This window comes from Leuresthes tenuis, unplaced genomic scaffold (genome assembly GCF_036924035.1).
Source record: "Leuresthes tenuis unplaced genomic scaffold, fLeuTen1.0.hap1 SCAF_6, whole genome shotgun sequence".
Taxonomy (NCBI): Eukaryota; Metazoa; Chordata; class Actinopteri; order Atheriniformes; family Atherinopsidae; genus Leuresthes; species Leuresthes tenuis.
The window spans coordinates 1,384,530-1,405,233 of record NW_027325360.1 but is presented as its reverse complement, the minus strand read 5'-3'; the positions used below and the strand labels follow the sequence as shown (position 1 = coordinate 1,405,233).

Sequence of the window (20,704 nt, the reverse complement as noted above, 5' to 3'; positions counted from 1 at the left end):
GGCAGCTCAAAAAGGGTTTGGAGCTGGAGTTAGAGATATTCCAACAATGGAAGAAATCTGATCCACAGACACAGGTGCAGGATCGGATGGCACAGCTCATAACTAATTACAACATTTTTGAAGCTGACGCTCAGTTCGAAACAGATTATGCTAACTTCATGAGAGAAGCAACAGAAAACACTCAAACACCACCTGGAAGTCCTGGAAAACCTTCAACATCTGGAGCGGCAAAGAAACCATGAGAGGCTTGAATCCAGACTCAGAATCACTGAATTCCTTCAAACATGAGTCATGTTTGTTTGGGGCATGGTTTGAAATGAGTAAATATCAAATCAAAGAGACATCCAGGGGTTCTGGTTCTGGTTCCTAAAACTCTGAAACTGCTCTGAAATCAGTGGAGCTTGTAACTCTCATTGTATTCTCATGTTCTTCATCATATTAAAGAATCATTTCAGCAAAGCTTTGACTGGTTCTTGGAAACAAAGTCCTTCGTGTTTCTTATGTGGAAAGATTAGTGTGAAATCCTCAGAATTTAAATAAGAGCAACTGGAAGGAAAAAGAAGTCCAGTTGCCCTGATTCAAGCTTTTAGGATGACCTGCATGAGAGAGAATCTACAGCAACATTAGCCATAAGTAGAAAGACTTTTATGATAAATAATGAAAGCTTGTTAGGTCATCAGGTCATCAGGTCTGCATCCAGCCAGTTACTACATTTATAGGAAGTGAATATATATAGGATAATATAGGAATCTCTAGATATGCAGTATATCACCAAAGGTATTCCCTCAGTAATCCATTTAGTTAAATTCAGGTGTTCCAGTCACTTCCACGGCCACAGGCTTGTATAAATTAAAGCACCTTGGCATGCAGACCGCTTCTACCAACATCTGAAAGAACGGCTCTCAGGAGCTCAGTGAACTCTACCGTGGTTCCTCGCTGCTAAATATTCCCCAGAGAACTCCAGCGTGGTTCCCTGACAGGATGCCACCTGTGCAACAAGTCCAGCCGTGAACTTTCCTCGCAGCTAAATATTCCAGTCAGCTGTCAGTGGTGTTATAACAGAGTGGAAGAGATGGGAAACGACAGCAGCTCAGCCAGGAAGTGGTCGGACAGGTAAGATGACAGAGCGGGGTCAGAGGTCGCCGACTTTCTGCAGAGTCGATCGCTTCAGACCTCCAACCTTCACGTGGCTTCAGATCAGCTCAAGAACAGAGCGTAGAGAGCTTCAAGGAATGGGTTTCCATGGTAACTGCATCCAAGCCACACATCACCAGGTGCAATGCAAAGCGTCGGATGCAGTGGAGTAAAGCTGCCGCCGCTGGACTCTACAGCAGTGGAGACGCGTTCTCTGGAGGGACGAATCACGCTTCTCCACCTGGCAACCTGATGGAGGAGTCTGGGTTTGGCGGTTGCCAGGGGAACGGTACTTGTCTGACTGCATTGTGCCGAGTATAAAGTTTGGTGGAGGGGGGATTATGGTGTGGGGCTGTTCTTCAGGAGCTGGGCTTGGCCCCTTAGTTCCAGTGAAAGGAACTCTGAATGCTTCAGATACCAAGAGATTTTGGACCATTTCATGCTCCCAACTCTGCGGAAACAGTTTGGGGATGGACCATTCCTGCTCCAACATGACTGCAGACCAGAGCACAAAACAAGGTCCATAAAGACCTGGAGCCAGTTTGGTGTGGAAGAACCTGACCTCAGTCTGATAGAACACCTTTAGGATGAATTAGAGCAGAGACTGAGAGCCTTCTGTCCAACATCAGCCTCTGACCTCACAAATGAGCCTCTGGAAGAATGGTCAAAAACTCCCATAAACACACTCCTAAACCTTCTGGAAAGCTGAAGCTGTTATAGCTGAAAAGGGGGGGCCGACGTTAAAATAAACCCTAAGTTCACTTTTAATTAATGTGAGAAAGATTGACCATTTTCTGAAGTTCTTTTTTTTTTTGATGAATCATTTCAAAACCAATTCACAGCTGCATCACTGAGGAAGTATGGACTGTTATCTCTGTTCAGCAGTGAATGATCAGAAAAAGAGGCTGTCAGTGTGAATGCAGAACTCTGTTTCGACAAACACAAACTGAGCAGCGTGAGAAATCCACGACACAATAACCTGTCGTAATCGCTCCTAAAAACTCTCATTAACACATATATCATAACACAGAGTCAAGCACGGATGTGTTTATCTTTGCACAAAGCTGCATTGGATTAAAAAGCCTGTACTGTGAAGAATGTGTTATAAGACAAAATTAAGAAGTAAATGAATAGAAAAGTGGGGAACAGCAGGGGAACTGCAGACTGTAACAGGCTGGACTCTCTTTGACATGTTTCTATGCAGTCAGTCACATTTCAGATACTATTATCTCTGTTTTCCCGCTTCAGGGTCGGATGATTTACAGTAGAAAGACAGAACTGTAACATTCTGCTGGTTACCCACCACCCCGTCATGAGAAGATGTTTGAGGAAACTAATAAAATGAGGAATATTCTGAAAGAGGGATAAGATTATTGTTGTGTTTCTGAAAGGGAAACAGAAGACTGGAGTTCTGAGGCTGATGTCAAGAACAGAACAACCAATGAACTCAGCTCGTACGGGTCCTGGGAGTCAGCCAAGGACGGGATTGGACAAGAAAAGGTCGGATCTACATGGAAATACTGTTTTTTTGTGCTTTATGAACCGAATCGGTGACAAAGGGCAGCCCTGACGGAGTCCAACCCTCACCGGAAACACATCTGCCTTCCTGCTGACAATGGGGACCAGACTCGGTCATACAGAGACCGAACGGCCCCTATCAAGGAGTCCGGCACCCCCCACAGCACTCCCCGAGGGACACGGTCGAACGCCTTCTCCAAGTCCACAAAACACATGTAGATCGGTTGGGCGAACTCCCATGCACGAAGGATCAAGGATCCTGCCGAGGGTGTAGAGCTGGTCCACTGGTCCACGGCCAGGACGAAAGCCACACTGCACCTCCTGAATCTGAGATTCGACTATCCAATGGATCCTCCTCTCCAGTACCCCCAAATAGACCTTACCAGCGAGGCTGAGGAGTGTGATCCCCCTGTAGTTGAAAGACAACCCTTTTTATTAATGGAGACCACCACCCTGATCTGCCGGTCCAGAGGCATTGTCCACGCGATGTTGCAGAGGCGTTAACCAAGACAGCCCCACAACACCCAGAGACTTGAGGAACTGGATAGTGTAGTGGTATTATCGCCACCTTTCGTGTGGGTGACCTGGGTCACCTTACCCTATCTGCCTACCTGTAAGTCGCTTTGGATAAAAGCGTCTGCTAAATGCATAAACATAAACATAAACTACGGACGGACCTCAGCCACCCCTGGGGCCTTGCCACAGAGGAGCTTTTTGACCACCTCAGCAACCTCAGCCCCAGAAATAGGAGGTCCCATCTCTGAGCTCTCCGACTCTGCTTCCTCATTTGAAGGTGTGTCGGTAGGATTGTGGAGGTCCTCGAAGTATTCCCCCCACCTCCTCACAACATCCCTAGATCAGGTCAGCAGAGCGCCATCCCCACCACACACGGTGTTGACGGTGCACCACTTCCCCCGGAACCGCTCAGCCTCGCGCACCAGCTCAGGCTCCTTCCCCAACAGAGAGGTAACATTCCATATCCCAAGAGCTTCAGTAGCCGAGGATCAGACCGCCAAGGTCTCCGCCTTCGGCTGGTACCCAACTCACATTGCACCTGACACCCTTGGCCCCTCCCACGGGTGGTGAGCCCATTGAAAGGGGGACCCTGACCAAGCCCCATGGGCACAGGTCTGGCCACCAGGAGCTCGCTGCCGGGCGCCATCCCCGTGCTCCAGGGGGAGGCCCCGGGCAAAGGTTGTCATGGGTCTTAGGAGCTGTTCTTTGTCTGGTCCTTCATCTAGGATCTGTTTGCCTTGGATGACCCTACCAGGGGCTTGAAGCCCGGCGTAGCTCCCAGACTCATTGGGGCAAGCAACCCCCCCCCCCCCCCCCCCACCACCACAGTAAGGTGACAAGTCATGGGGGTTTTAATGAACCTATATGCATATTTACATATTACATGAAACAAAAACTACATGTTTAGTTGCTGTTTCCTTACACCTCTACACACATCTTAGTCTTCCACTGTTTCCAAAGACATCCAGAAAAATGTCGTTTAACTTGATGGTTGACATCAAGTTAATTTAATTAACTTTAATAAATTTTTTTATTTTTCAGGCTTTTTATTGGCTGAGAAGAGTTACAGAGAAGTTTGAAGCTGTCTCACACATCTCAGGAACACACAGACTTTATGTACCACAGACAGATCTGCAGCGTCTAAATGAAAAAGCAGTGAATTGAATCATCTTATCAATTTCTGCAGCTACAAAGCTGCAGGATCTTATCAGCTGTGGCGCTTTTAGCCTGAATCGTATCCACAGATACGCTGGGTGAGTTGAATCTGCTTCAGATACGAGATGCCGTGCCTCAGGTGATAAAGTGATCAGAACGTTGGTGAAGTCTTCATCGGTCAGTAAGTTTAACAGAAAATAAATAAATAAGTGGTCTTAAGCAAATGGTGAAGCAATTATTGCAAAACATATCAGATTAAATGACTTGCCAAAAAACTTCCACCTCCAGACATGTTTTTTTTGGCAAGTCATCCCAGAAAAGGAACCCATCCCTTGAAGTTTGATCAGATATTTAAACACTAAACTGACAGTAAATTCAGGAGGTTCATTCAGCAGAAACCCTCAATACCGTCATCATCTGAGTTTCACCACAACTCCCTGAGCTGAACCAGACCAGGTGAGTTTAACAAGGTAAAAACAAAGAACTGGCTTCGAAAGTATGTTTATTTTAGGGCTTTGTTGACCTTTATTTGACTGCTGGGTTAAGAGGGCAATGAAGTGCTTGAAATAAAGTTATATTGTGTGAAATCTCATTTAAAATATTCAAATGTTTTTCATTCCATATAACCTTAACTCTGCAGGTTAAGGTTATATGGAATTGACTTGCTCTTCAGTCTCAGTCAGATATTAATGCTTCCAGCTTTGTGGTTTGATGGTTGACACGAGCCCAGTTTAATCAGATAACTAACACTGAGTTAGAGGCTTTGTTTTGTCTTTCATCATATTTTGCAGCGTGATGGCAGGACATCTGCGGCTCCTGATCCTCATCAGCCTCCTCATCCTCTGCAAAGAGTCTGGTATGACGGCTTCTAACATTTTATAACTTAAAGAGAAGCTCAGGAGAAAAGTCCTGTTTGTTTTACTTACCTGACCCCAATTTAACCTGCGTTTGTTCATAAAATATCCATCATCTTTTTAAAAAACAGCACAAACGTGTAGAAGTCGGACCCACCTCCGTACGAATAGTTTGTGAAGACCTAGCGGTCCGTTCCCAGTGCCTTCATGCTCTCTGAGATCAAAACCTTTGCCTCACCGCTTCTAAGGTTTGCTGGTATGACTTCCTCGCCTCCTTAGCAAATGCTCACTGCTCCTCAGAGGTGGTTTTTTTGGGCATGTTTTACTTTAATGGACAGGACAGTTGAGAGAGACAAGAAAGGCGGAAAGAAAGACTGGTACGGTTAGGATTCAAACCGATGATCAGTGTGGATCAGCATTGCCAGTGTGGGACCGAGCCCTAAAACCTTCATGTTTGATGATGTGACTCTTCCTCGCTTAAAACCAGATTAGAGACCTTTGTGTGTTTGCCCTGTGTCTGCCGCTGCAGCTCAGCTTGTTTCGTGTGTATGCATGTATACATGATAATAAATATTATCTTAAATCTTTAAAAAAAAAAAGATACTTCAGGCTGCACTTCATCCTCCGCTTCTCTTAACTTTCACCATTCAACATCGTTTTACTTCATCTGATTTCACCGAACATTTAAGCCGCCTCTGGCCACATTTATTCCTCTAAGATGATGGTTCACCAACACAAGAGGAAGGGGAACTTTCTCCTCTCACTCATGTAGGAAGAAGAAAAAAAGTGAACAAACGCTCTAACAAAGCTGTCTCACACTGATGACAGTCTGAGCCTGTCAACACCTTTACTTTGCTCCAGATGTTTGCCTCTTTCTGTTGCATTGCAGCTGTTTAGTAAGTGCCAAACTTACATGAAATCACTCTCCACTGTCTGAACATTACAGAGGAGAAGGAGGATGGATGGGAGAGTCTCCGCCCTGATTCCGCTGTACTGCAACGCCTATCTGAACACATGTTTCTCCAGCGGCTCGAGTACTCTTCAAAAACCAGGTACCGTGATGGATGTGCAGTATGTGTCACACTGCAGCACCTTAAAGCTCAGATTTGTTGCTTGGAGACTTCTGTGGGTTTGATTTAGTTCAGTCTATTTAAATTGCAACACTTAAACCAGTGTAATTCAAGTCCAATTAAAGCCTGTTCAATTGAGTCACAGGTCTTGCAACTGTAGTCGTAGTTAATAAACTGTACTGCCAGTTAATAAAAGGTCCATCTGAGAAAGCAACATTCATTGTCAGGGTTTTATATGACAAATATTTAGACCGCAAGCTTAATGTTAGAATGTTATCACTAGTATCGATCCCCGATATGTGCTGCCAATTTTATTGGGCCGATTCTTAAAGCAGATGATGTTTTTTCTCCCTCCATTTACATGATAAAAATGACACAATGATAACAAATGTTACACAAGTCTCAATTTAAACAAAATAGAAACATTTATTAACAAAACAAACAAAACATATTAACAGTAGCAAACAATTTAAATATATAACAACAGAATTAAACAATCTTAACACTTAAATGTTTGTGCACTTTAGGTACGATGCCAATACAAGTAAAAACTGCAAATATCGGCCCATACATGTATCGACCTGTAGTTTGTCTCTATTATTGGCGTTAATGTTCGAATGTTATTTCCATCATTGGTGTTAATGTTCGAATGTTATCTCTATTATTGGCGTTAATGTTCGAATGTTATTTCCATCATTGGTGTTAATGTTCGAATGTTATCTCTATTATTGGCGTTAATGTTCGAATGTTATCTCTATTATTGGCGTTAATGTTCGAATGTTATCTCTATTATTGGCGTTAATGTTCGAATGTTATCTCTATTATTGGCGATAATATTCGAATGTTATCTCTATTATTGGCGTTAATGTTCGAATGTTATCTCCATTATCGCCGTTAATGTTCGAATGTCATCTCTATTATTGGCGTCAATGTTCGAATGTTATCTCCATTATCGCCGTTAATGTTCGAATGTCATCTCTATTATTGGCGTCAATGTTCGAATGTTATCTCGATTATTGGCGTTAATGTTCAAATGTTATCTCCTTTGTCGCCATTAATGTTCGAATGTTATCTCTATTATCACCGTTAATGTTCGAATGTTATCTCCATTATCGCCGTTAATGTTTGAATGTTATCTCTATTATTGGCGATAATATTCGAATTTTATCTCGATTATTGGTGTTAATGTTCAAATGTTATCTCCTTTGTCGCCATTAATGTTCGAATGTTATCTCTATTATCACCGTTAATGTTCGAATGTTATCTCTATTATCACCGTTAATGTTCGAATGTTATCTCTATTATCGCCGTTAATGTTCGAATGTTATCTCTATTATCACCGTTAATGTTCAAATGTTATCTCCTTTGTCGCCATTAATGTTCGAATGTTATCTCTATTATCACCGTTAATGTTCGAATGTTATCTCTATTATCACCGTTAATGTTCGAATGTTATCTCTATTATCACCGTTAATGTTCGAATGTTATCTCTATTATCACCGTTAATGTTCGAATGTTATCTCTATTATCGCCGTTAATGTTCGAATGTTATCTCTATTATCGCCGTTAATGTTCGAATGTTATCTCCTTTATCGCCGTTAATGTTCGAATGTTATCTCTATTATCGCCGTTAATGTTCGAATGTTATCTCTATTATTGGTGTTAATGTTCAAATTTGATCTCTTTTATCGCCATTAATGTTCGAATGTTATCTCTATTATTGGCGTTAATGTTCGAATGTTATCTCCTTTATCGCCATTAATGTTCAAATGTTATTTCTATTATTGGTGTTAATGTTCGAATGTTATCTCATTTATCGCCATTAATGTTCGAATGTTATCTCTATTATTGGCGTTAATGTTCGAATGTTATCTCTATTATTGGCGTTAATGTTCGAATGTTATCTCTATTATTGGCGTTAATGTTCGAATGTTATCTCCATCATTGGCGATAATATTCGAATGTTATCTCTATTATTGGCGTTAATGTTCGAATGTTATCTCCATTATCGCCGTTAATGTTCGAATGTCATCTCTATTATTGGCGTCAATGTTCGAATGTTATCTCCATTATCGCCGTTAATGTTCGAATGTCATCTCTATTATTGGCGTCAATGTTCGAATGTTATCTCGATTATTGGCGTTAATGTTCAAATGTTATCTCCTTTGTCGCCATTAATGTTCGAATGTTATCTCTATTATCACCGTTAATGTTCGAATGTTATCTCCATTATCGCCGTTAATGTTTGAATGTTATCTCTATTATTGGCGATAATATTCGAATGTTATCTCGATTATTGGTGTTAATGTTCAAATGTTATCTCCTTTGTCGCCATTAATGTTCGAATGTTATCTCTATTATCACCGTTAATGTTCGAATGTTATCTCTATTATCACCGTTAATGTTCGAATGTTATCTCTATTATCGCCGTTAATGTTCGAATGTTATCTCTATTATCACCGTTAATGTTCAAATGTTATCTCCTTTGTCGCCATTAATGTTCGAATGTTATCTCTATTATCACCGTTAATGTTCGAATGTTATCTCTATTATCACCGTTAATGTTCGAATGTTATCTCTATTATCGCCGTTAATGTTCGAATGTTATCTCTATTATCGCCGTTAATGTTCGAATGTTATCTCCTTTATCGCCGTTAATGTTCGAATGTTATCTCTATTATCGCCGTTAATGTTCGAATGTTATCTCTATTATTGGTGTTAATGTTCAAATTTGATCTCTTTTATCGCCATTAATGTTCGAATGTTATCTCTATTATTGGCGTTAATGTTCGAATGTTATCTCCTTTATCGCCATTAATGTTCAAATGTTATTTCTATTATTGGTGTTAATGTTCGAATGTTATCTCCATCATTGGCGTTAATGTTCGAATGTTATCTCCTTTATCGGCGTTAATGTTCGAATGTTATCTCCTTTATCGCCATTAATGTTCGAATGTTATCTCCTTTATCGCCATTAATGTTCGAATGTTATTTCTATTATTGGTGTTAATTTTCGAATGTTATCTCCATCATTGGCGTTAATGTTCGAATGTTATCTCCTTTATCGCCATTAATATTCGAATGTTATCTCTCTTTTTGGTGTTAATGTTCGAATGTTATCTCCTTTATCGCCATTAATGTTAGAATGTTATCTCTATTATTGGCGTTAATGTTCGAATGTTATCTCCTTTATCGCCATTAATGTTCAAATGTTATTTCTATTATTGGTGTTAATGTTCGAATGTTATCTCCATCATTGGCGTTAATGTTCGAATGTTATCTCCTTTATCGGCGTTAATGTTCGAATGTTATCTCCTTTATCGCCATTAATGTTCGAATGTTATCTCCTTTATCGCCATTAATGTTCGAATGTTATTTCTATTATTGGCGTTAATGTTCGAATGTTATCTCCTTTATCGCCATTAATGTTCAAATGTTATTTCTATTATTGGTGTTAATGTTCGAATGTTATCTCCATCATTGGCGTTAATGTTCGAATGTTATCTCCTTTATCGCTGTTAATGTTCGAATGTTATCTCCTTTATCGCCATTAATGTTCGAATGTTATCTCCATCATTGGCATTAATGTTCGAATGTTATCTCCATCATTGACGTTAATGTTCGAATGTTATCTCCTTTATCGGCGTTAATGTTCAAATGTTATCTCTTTTATCGCCATTAATGTTCAAATGTTATCTCTATTATTGGCGTTAATGTTAGAATTTTATCTCTGTTGTCGGAGTTAATGTTCGAATGTTATCTCTATTATTGGTGTTAATGTTCGAATGTTATCTCTATTATTGGTGTTAATGTTAGAATGTTATCTCCTTTATCGCCATTAATGTTCGAATGTTATCTCTATTATTGGTGTTAATGTTCGAATGTTATCTCTATTATTGGTGTTAATGTTAGAATGTTATCTCCTTTATCGCCATTAATGTTCGAATGTTATCTCTATTATTGGTGTTAATGTTAGAATGTTATCTCTTTTGTCGCCATTAATGTTCGAATGTTATCTCCATCATTGGCGTTAATGTTCGAATGTTATCTCTATTATTGGCGTTAATGTTCGAATGTTATCTCTATTATTGGTGTTAATGTTAGAATGTTATCTCTTTTGTCGCCATTAATGTTCGAATGTTATCTCCATCATTGGCGTTAATGTTCGAATGTTATCTCTATTATTGGCGTTAATGTTCTAATGGTATCTCCATCATTGGCGTTAATGTTCGAATGTTATTTCCATTATTGGAGTTAATGTTCGAATGTTATCTCCTTTATCGCCGTTAATGTTCGAATGTTATCTCCTTTATCGCCGTTAATGTTCGAATGTTATCTCCTTTATCGCCATTAATGTTCGAATGTTATCTCTATTATCGCCGTTAATGTTCGAATGTTATCTCCTTTGTCGCCATTAATGTTCGAATGTTATCTCCATTATTGGTATCTATATTCTGTTATGAGAGATTTTGGTGAGGTGTCTGAGCGTCAGCCTCAGCCTGTTCAGCATTTCAGATGTTTTTGTTGTGGGAGAGACTTCTTTTTCCACAATTATAGTTTCTCTTTTTTCATATGTGAGAGTTACATCGAGCGAACTTCCAATTGAACTGAGATGAATAATGACAGTTGAATTCCTGTTCATTTTCCATCAGGTTGGACCAAAACTTCGTGAGTTTCCTCGATGGATTTCAGGAGTGTGGAAACTTCACGGCTTGTGTCATGAAAAAGGAGAAGGTTAGTGAACTGAAACAAGAACCAAACACATCACAGCTCGTCCGTCTTACTGTGTTTTTTCTTAAAGTCTTCATTAAGAATGTTCATAAAAACCAAAGAAGATCCAGATTCAGGTCTTTACGGCAGATCTTTCTGCTCCCCGTGTCCATGTGATGCTGAATCAGGTCCTGCTTTTGGCAGTCGCTCTTAATTGGGGGTCTAGCAGCGAAGCTGCAGAACCATACTGTTTTACTAGCTTTTCTTATTATTCTTATACTTTCCGCTGCAATTGAAGTCTATGGCAGCCCCATTAACGCAATGGTAAAAAGTTGTGAAATTTGGCCCATATTTCTAGGACAGTCCCATTAGCAAACTCAACAAATTTCGTGCCCAAAATCCCAACTCTCTAGCGCCAAAAACATGTCAAAGTTTGAACTACATTCAGCCAAATAACTTTTGACTCGTTAGTCCAAATTTAAAAAACAAGGTATCGTTGGAATCCTTGGATCATGACGTCATAGGGTGCCTATGACGTCATTTTTCCGTCGGACCAGCTAGATCTTGGATTTTGTTGAAAACCTTAAAAAATGTTCACAGGTCACAAATTTTTACCAATTCTCATGAAAATTGGCACAGAGTATCTTTGGACCAATCCGCACAAAAGTTGCTCGTGTTTTTCTTCAAATTCAACTTTGTTCACTCAGTACAACCAATCAAAGTTGACGGCGACTACGCCAAAAAGGACGTGAGGCCATATCTCAGCAACCGGTTGGTCTTTTGACATCAAACCTATACCACAGACTCATAACTCGATCCGTAACAAGCCCAAGAATTGTGGTGATCTTTGACCTATAGGGGGCGCTATATTTAGGAAAATGCATTTTTGATGATATCTTTGGACCCATTTGTCCAAATTTCACAAATGAGGTACCGTTGGAGTCCCTGGATATAGCCAAGGTCAACACACCCTATGACGTCATTCGCGCCATCTTGGATTGTCCGCCATTTTGAATTATATCAAAAAACCTTCAAAACGCATTACAGGTCACCCAGATTGTCTGATCTCCACAGGACTTGACATATAGAATCTTCAGACCAAGCCTCAGAAGTGCTACGATGTGGAATTTTTATATTCGCTTCCGTTTGCCCGTAGCAGCCAATCAAACTCAGCGATGACGCACCAAACAAGACGTGAGGCCATATCTCAGCAACCAGTTGATCTTTTAACATCAAACTTCTAACACAGACTCAGGACCAAGTCTGTAAGAAGCCCAAGTAGTCTGGTGAACTTCCACCCAGTGGGGGCGCTATAAGTAGAAAAACTGCATTTTGCTCATAGCTTTGGAGCCGTTGGTTCAAATTGGACAAATGCGGTACCGTTGGAATCGCTGGATGAAGACGAGTTCATCTCAAACACCAAACTTGGTGTGTGGACTTATGATGCCTTCCTGAACAGCCGCAGGCTTACCTGCTGTTCTGCTAGACCCCGCAATCACTGCTTGCAGCTATATTTTGTGCAAATCTACTTCCTTCCAGGCTTGAAACTACAGGGCTACGAGAATGCCCAAACAAAAATCATATTAAATCAGTCCAATGCTCTGCAGCATCTTAGTCTGTGCTTTCTTTTCCAGGATCTTGACAACCAGAAGACGGATGATTGGTTGCTGTCAGCTTCAGAGATCTCTCGCAGCTACAGCCTGAAACTTCTGGTCATGACTGACAAAGAAAAGTCAACACATGACAGAGTCCGTCAGGAATACAGCGTCGATCCAGATTACTCAGTAATAGTCAGTGAGGAATGTCTGTACAATGAATCCTGTGTACCAGAAGTAGGCAGCAACACTGTAGTGAAAATATTCGGAAGTGTTTCAGAGGATGGACAAACTGTGTCTGGTCTTTCTGGATCATCACTTGCTAATCTGATACTGAAAAGTCGAGTGGAAGCAGCAGCAGTTTTCTCTCTCGATGGAAACACAACCACAGAGTTCCACCATAACTTCATCAGAGTTTTTATGCTCCGTGGCCTGAAGGCAGCCTTAGAAACCGACCTGGAGAATCAGCAGATTTACCAGGTGATGGATCAACATGACTCAGTTTCCAGCTACAGAATTCCACAAAGAGCCGTTGATCACAGCTCTCAGTATGACCACCAGCAGATAATCATGTTACAGGATGATGAAACGGTCAGAAAAGCTGCTACTTATCTTTATGAGAAGCATCCAGCAGTTAGCTCGGTCTATGTTCTGGATAACAACCAAAGACCAAAACTGGTTGCTGGTAAATCAGAGCCTCTGTCAGAGAACAGCAGGCTGGTGCTGGTGGGCCATGGAGCAGGAGACGCCTCAGGAGAGATGAGACTGTCAGGGTACAGAGCCCAAGATGTGGCCAAGATCATCCAAAGCACCTCCAGGGTCAGCGACAGAATCAGAACCACCAGAGTGGTGGCCTGTGAGGTGGGATCAGACCAAGGATTCATAGAAAGTGTGCTGAAGGAGCTCCATGGAGCCGGCGTAGAGACGGAGCTGCACCTGTGGAACTCTGCTGTCCAGGTGACAGAGAAAGGACAGATCATCACTGAAGAAGTCTCTGGAGACGGACTGCAGTGGAGATATCAGGATTCCAGCAAGAAAGTGGTGGCAACTATAGACAGGAATGGAGAGGTGACAAGAAGGCACGAGTCTGGCAGCAAAGGAGAGATTATTCTCACCAAAGAAAGAAACATGCTAATGCCCCCTAAAAATGCAGCACGGGGAAATGCACAAGCAGCACGGGGAAATGCACAAGCAGCACGGGGAAATGCACAAGCAGCACGGGGAAATGCACAAGCAGCAGGGGGAAATGCACCACGGGGAGGTGCATCAAATGACCAAAGCAAAAAATACAGGGAAAAGTGGCCAAAAGCTCCAAAAATATTCATTGACCCAGACGTTTACAGGATAATTGATCAAAATAAATTTTCTCTTTCAGCTGAAGAAATGAAACAGACCTTTAAGCAACTTGAAGGTCTGACATGGGGAATGTTTTACTCAGAGGAACCAAAGCCACAGAAAGTGGAAACCAACAACCTACAAAACATAGGAAATAACTACGTGATAGTAGAAAAACAAGGGAATAACATAAAGTGGATAAATGAAGAGCAGAAACTAAAAGAAGTCCTTGACAACTGTTATAATATTAACTCAGGAATAGAAACCAGAAGGATAATTCGTCACTATGGAAAGGATGGAGAAAATAAGGTCACATACATGATGGTCAGTGACTGGATATTTTATGTTGAACCTGTTCATCTTTATGTTTATGTAGTTGGAAAACATTTAGACAACAATGAAGTAGGAAATAATGCAAAGATTGCTGATGTTAAAAAGCTGATTGAAGACAACAACAAAAAAGACAAAGAAAGCTACGGCAGCATAAAAAGTAACTTAGATATTAATGCGAGAAAAAGTTATCCTTTCTTTGTGAGAAACATGTTTAATGGGGAACATACAGCCAGAGATCTCTTTCAAAGCTGGTATTTCTCTGCCTCAGTTATAGCTGAATCTGCCAGAAATTTCAGGACATTTCCTCTGACTCTTATGGTTCTGAATATGGATGAAAACCATAAAGAAGGAGCTTGGAAAATCTTATTTGACAACCATCCAATGGCAAGAGGAGGAAGCTGGATTGATGAAAACCTGCGAGGATTCAGAGGCTCAGCAGCACCTGACGTTTCCAGCACAACCAGCATAGAGACACAGTTAGGGCATCTCAAAGAGGTTCTGGAGCTGGAGTTAGAGATATTCCAACAATGGAAGAAATCTGATCCACAGACACAGGTGCAGGATCGGATGGCACAGCTCATAACTAATTACAACATTTTTGAAGCTGACGCTCAGTTCGAAACAGATTACGCTAACTTCATGAGAGAAGCAACAGAAAACACTCAAACACCACCTGGAAGTCCTGGAAAACCTTCAACATCTGGAGCGGCGAAGAAACCAGGAGAGGCTTGAATCCAGACTCAGAATCACTGAATTCCTCACCTGAGCCTCATCTTTAGCATTTCTGCTTCGTTATCATATTTTATGATACATTTCGGTGTATTAGCATGCTGGCAATCAGGGGTTAAGAACCCTTAAAAACAAGAATCTTTCACAGATTTATTCTTTTGCTTGTTTCGAACATTTTCGAAGTTCGACTTTAGATGCAGAAAAATGTTGAAGTGGAATCATTTGCCGGGTTCACTCACCTGTGAACTTTCCTCCTGATTCTCCTGTCAACATTTCTTTCTTCTTCCATTGCGTGCTTTTGTTTTCATATTATCTTTTGAATTAAATGGCTAAATGGAGCCAAATCACCTGTAACATGACCCATTTTTGCCAAAGCTTTGATTATTCTTGCAAATAAAGCTTTTTTGAAGTCGTTGTTGTGGAAAGATTTGTTGTAAAGTAAAGCAGGACCGGCCTCGACCAGTCTTCTCAAATCCCAGCTGGTCGAGGCGGATGGCCGCCCTTCCTGGTTCTGGTTCTGCCAGAGGTTTCTTCCTGGTTCCGGTTCTGGTTCTGCCAGAGGTTTCTTCCTGGGTCTGGTTCTGCCAGAGGTTTCTTCCTGGTTCTGGTTCTGCCAGAGGTTTCTTCCTGAGTCTGGTTCTGCCAGAGGTTTCTTCCTGGTTCTGGTTCTGCCAGAGGTTTCTTCCTGTTAAAGGGAGTCGTTCCTTTCCACAGTCCCTCAGGCTCAGGACGGGAGATTGGACTGAAGACAAGTTTCGGTCCAATCTGTTGGTTTCCTTAGCTAGGATATTATTTTTGAATTGGCTCCATATGAATTAATTGGATTATTTTTAAATTGATTTATTGGATTTAATTGGATTATGATTACAATGAATTTAATTCTAATTGGCTTGAATTGGACTACATTATTTAAGTGCCTTGAGATGACAATTGTTGTAATTTGGCGCTTTATAAATAAAACTGAACTGAATTGAATTGGTGCTCAGTAAACTGTTCACTCTGCAGCTTCTGACTCGCTCAACCAGCAGTGTAACAACATGTTACATCACCAGTGTTTACGTGTTGATTCGAGAGATAAACTGCTGTTCAATTAATAACGTGTCGCTACGTAACAAGTCTGTAGTGTTGGAATAAACTAGTTTAATAGTAAGAGAACTTGTGTTTATCTCATAAAACAGACCAAGAGGTGCAACTAGTCCTAAATCATTAGCTGGTTAAACAGTCCAGTTGAAACATGCTGTCACTTCCTCTAATTCCTCAGGCCAACATGTTGAGGAACACCTGAGGCAAATAATGAGGTAGGGGTGATATAAAAATACTCCAGAGTCCTCATTGGTTGGAACTTTTAATGTCTGAGGTGGAGAGCCAATAGGAAGCTTGCTTCTTCCACATCTTCTCACGAGTATTTCGTGAAAGTCATGTGACTTTTTACCATTTGGTCTGATTCTAGCTTAACTGATATTTTTAGCGCTGTTGAGTGAAAACATAATTTGATGTTTGTGCTGCTGCGGTTCTTCCTCCAGAAGGTTAGCAGGACCACACAAACACAAGCAGCACTGGAAAAACGTACGGAAACTGCGATTAGCCGACTTCAGTGTGCTGCTGATTACGAACCTTCTTCAAGGACGATGGAATAAATCACAAAACAACAAAGAGAGAAAATGAAGCATTTATTCATCTTGACGGACAGAGTGAAGCTAACAAAAAGTGGAGGAAGGTTTGATGAGAAATCTCTTTTTCTGTCTCTCATTCCAAAACTTAGGATTTCTCTGATGAAAAAAACAGTTTATAATACAGGTGGAAACATAAAGTTTTAGAGTTTTTCAGGGACAACAAACCCTTCAAGGAACAAAACGTGCTGCAGTTCATGGTCTGATTCACGCTTCTTGATCATTTACCTCAAATCAGGAATTAAAAAAATTAAATAACAGGTCATCTCCGTGAGTCTATTTCTTCTTCTTTTTGCTCTTCTTCCCCCCCTCTCCCTGCTGAGAGCTGGTGTCGCCTCCTCCGCTCTTCTGGGTGCGAGTCTTTAGTTTGGGGATCATCTCTGCGACGTAGATCATCACATCCTTACCTGAGAGAGCAAAAACAAACGTCTTTACCTGAGAGAGCAAAAAACAAACGTCTTTACCTGAGAGAGCAAAAACAAACGTCTTTACCTGAGAGAGCAAAAAACAAACGTCTTTACCTGAGAGAGCAAAAACAAACGTCTTTACCTGAGAGAGCAAAAACTTCTTTTCTGGTATTTCTTTTGAATGAAACTTCTTCTGCTTGGCTTAATAAGTATAATCAACATATATTAGCTCCTCAGTTCTGTTTCACACTGACATGGAAATAAGATCTTGTGGAAAAAGGTTCAGTTTGAACTAGTTAGATAAGATAATACACAGCAGGATACTTCACATGTCTGTCTTGTCTCTTGAACCTTTTGGTGGCTTTTGGGGGTGTCTTCTGTCAGCATGACCACTAACTCATATGTAGGTCTGTTTTTTACAACTGTTCCATCCCAAAACTTTATGACATTATTACAGAAAGACTGTCATCATCATCTCTGTACACCGGCTACGATTGGTGTTCACAGCGAGTCACATGACGAACACACCCTGAAACCACAGAGCGCGACATGCCAAATGTAATCTGTAAGGAAGGGGAATTAAAAAAGAAACGGGTCTTTGTGTAGATCAGGGCAGTCATCTGGGGACGGGTCCTCCGGGGACGGGTCCTCAGGGGACGGGTCCTCAGGGGACGGGTCCTCAGGGGACGGGTCCTCCGGGGACGAGTCCTCCGGGGACGGGTCCTCCGGGGACGAGTCCTCCGGGGACGGGTCCTCAGTGGACGGGTCCTCAGGGGACGGGTCCTCAGGGGACGGGTCCTCAGGGGACGGGTCCTCCGGGGACGGGTCCTCAGTGGACGGGTCCTCAGGGGACGGGTCCTCTCTGGACGGGTCCTCAGGGGACGGGTCCTCTCTGGACGGGTCCTCAGGGGACGGGTCCTCCGGGGACGGGTCCTCCGGGGACGGGTCCTCAGGCGACGGGTCCTCAGGGGACGGGTCCTCAGGGGACGGGTCCTCTCTGGACGGGTCCTCAGGGGACGGGTCCTCAGTGGACGGGTCCTCAGGGGACGGGTCCTCAGTGGACGGGTCCTCAGGGGACGGGTCCTCTCTGGACGGGTCCTCAGGGGACGGGTCCTCTCTGGACGGGTCCTCAGGGGACGGGTCCTCCGGGGACGGGTCCTCCGGGGACGGGTCCTCAGGGGACGGGTCCTCAGGCGACGGGTCCTCAGGGGACGGGTCCTCCGGGGACGGGTCCTCAGGGGACGGGTCCTCAGGCGACGGGTCCTCAGGGGACGGGTCCTCCGGGGACGGGTCCTCCGGGGACGGGTCCTCCGGGGACGGGTCCTCTGGGGACGGGTCCTCTCTGGACGGGTCCTCAGGGGACGGGTCCTCCGGGGACGGGTCCTCCGGGGACGGGTCCTCAGGGGACGGGTCCTCAGGCGACGGGTCCTCAGGGGACGGGTCCTCCGGGGACGGGTCCTCCGGGGACGGGTCCTCCGGGGACGGGTCCTCAGGGGACGGGTCCTCAGGGGACGGGTCCTCCGGGGACGGGTCCTCCGGGGACGGGTCCTCAGTGGACGGGTCCTCCGGGGACGGGTCCTCCGGGGACGGGTCCTCCGGGGACGGGTCCTCAGGGGACGGGTCCTCAGGGGACGGGTCCTCCGGGGACGGGTCCTCAGGGGACGGGTCCTCCGGGGACGGGTCCTCCGGGGACGGGTCCTCTCTGGACGGGTCCTCAGGGGACGGGTCCTCAGTGGACGGGTCCTCTGTGGACGGGTCCTCTGGGGACGGGTCCTCTGGGGACGGGTCCTCAGGGGACGGGTCCTCAGGGGACGGGTCCTCTGGGGACGGGTCCTCTGTGTTCAGACATTTAACGCTGACACAGCAGAGTGGGACTTACGGGAGCTGAACTTCTCCTGACAGAAGCTGCCGTCATCCTGCTTTATCTGAACTCTGACCCGGCCTCTGAACTGGACGTCCCTGTTCCACTCCCTGGGGTGCATCTTGTTCTGAAAACACACATAAGCACAGCATCATCACGCACTGTTTTTAAGAGCTGACACAGAGCGTGTCTGAGAGATGCTCTTACCTCCATGTAGACGTTCATCCCTGCAGCCGTCAGGACGTCTCTGATCTCACCGCAGGACGGATTCTCCACCGCCTGCAGACACACATTTAATCATTTCCTCCTCCCCAGACCACAGAGCACCCCAAAGTGCCCACAAATAACAGCATAAAAGAGCCCTGAAGCTTTTATTTTATTCATTCTTGTGCTGGCATGAAGAAAACTGCAGAAAATAAGAAGCTTCACCTTCTCTGTGGGGATCCTGCGTCCTTCAGCCAGCGTCTTCTTACTGTTGATGTAGACGGGATAGAGGCAGATGAACCTGAAACACACAGCTGTTCAGATCTGACAACTTCTTAAAAAAATCATTGGAGAACTTCAGGTCATTTTGGTTTCAATTGTTCATAAATTACAACCAAATCAGAAGAAGTTGTGACAATGTGGGAAAAGCATTAATTCCAACATTAACTTTTTTACAAAGAGCATTCATCTCTCTGATTGGCCCTCAGCTTGAATGAATTGAACAACAAAAAGTTAACGAGGATTTGAAGAAAATTTAGCTTCATGACAAAACAGAAAAGGCTGTGAACACATTTCACTGATTTATTTAGCATTAAACTGAATAAAACGCGGAGGATCAGTAAATATAAAGCTAAAACAACTCATACACGTCATGCTTAAGAGCCATTAAATACGGAAAGAGCGACAGGTCAAACTTAATCTAAACCCTACCCCACTTTATTATGACCTCCTTTCAGACAGAACTTGTTATTTACTTTTTACTTTACTTGTTTTTTTTTAATCATTATAACCACTTCAGTGTGGAATAGTAGGACAGATGTTTTATTAAATTAGCTAATTGATTCTGTTGAACTGGACCGTTTAAACAAAAAAAAGCTACTTTTTAAAATATACTTTAGGCTAAATCCGAATTGAATGTATGCCGAATTGTGGAGCAGTTCATCCACATCAACATGTTCCCATAAATAGCAAACATTATGCAAATTAAACTAGAAGGTGACCTTATTTTTCTTAAATTAAAAGTCTTAACAGTGAGGTTCGCCGCCGAAGCGAGCGGCTAGTGCTGTTAGCTTAGGCTTAGCTAACTCACCTCTCCTTATCAGCGGGGTTTTGGGTTAAATGAGCCATAGCAGCGGTCGATCCTGGACTGAATGCAGACCCAGTTGATTTCAATCGTTAAACCACGCAATGAACGCCAAGGTATTTTGTATTATTTCATTACATACATGGCACGTTAAACACGCAACCATACGTGTGTTTACACCTTGTTCGTTGAGTTTTAAGGTGGCTAATCACACTGGCTGTGAGCCTCATAGCGCCACCTACTGCAGCGGAGTGTGAAGAACAGACTCAAGTATATTGGTCCGTCCATTCTTCTTCTTCTTTGATTTTTAATGGCAGCTGGCATCCTTGACGTTGCATATGCCGCCATCTACTGGACTAAATTTATTTATTTTTCCTACTTCTTCTTAGTAAAAATGTCGAAAAAAAAGTTGAAACACAGAATTTAGTCGAAGGCAACATTTCCTCAAGCTGAAATATCAAATAATGGGCAAATAAAAGGGTAGCCATAGTTACCCCTGTGTGCAATATTGTTATTATCAATATTTCAC

The 20,704-nt window shown here is 42.9% G+C and overlaps 1 protein-coding gene across 1 annotated transcript; it reads right to left on the bottom strand.

The window, feature by feature from the left end:
* Positions 1-16,604: 16,604 nt before the first annotated feature.
* srp19 (signal recognition particle 19) lies at positions 16,605-20,388 on the bottom strand. Its single transcript, XM_072387162.1, has 5 exons — positions 20,182-20,388; positions 19,317-19,392; positions 19,095-19,166; positions 18,906-19,014; positions 16,605-17,026 (listed from the first exon to the last, which is right to left on the bottom strand). Exons 1-5 carry the CDS (start codon positions 20,217-20,219, stop codon positions 16,896-16,898), a joined length of 426 nt encoding a protein of 141 aa, XP_072243263.1. The 5' UTR covers positions 20,220-20,388; the 3' UTR covers positions 16,605-16,895.
* Positions 20,389-20,704: the final 316 nt, after the last annotated feature.

Bases quoted from the DNA above. Each gene is read 5' to 3' on its own strand.
- srp19 (XM_072387162.1), bottom strand. From the start codon at position 20,219: ATGGCTCATTTAACCCAAAACCCCGCTGATAAGGAGAG. The intron at 19,015-19,094 runs GTAAGAGCATCT...GTGTGTTTTCAG, and splicing joins GGATGAACGTCTACATGGAG to AACAAGATGCACCCCAGGGA. The intron at 17,027-18,905 runs GTAAGTCCCACT...TTGCTCTCTCAG, and splicing joins TCAGGAGAAGTTCAGCTCCC to GTAAGGATGTGATGATCTAC.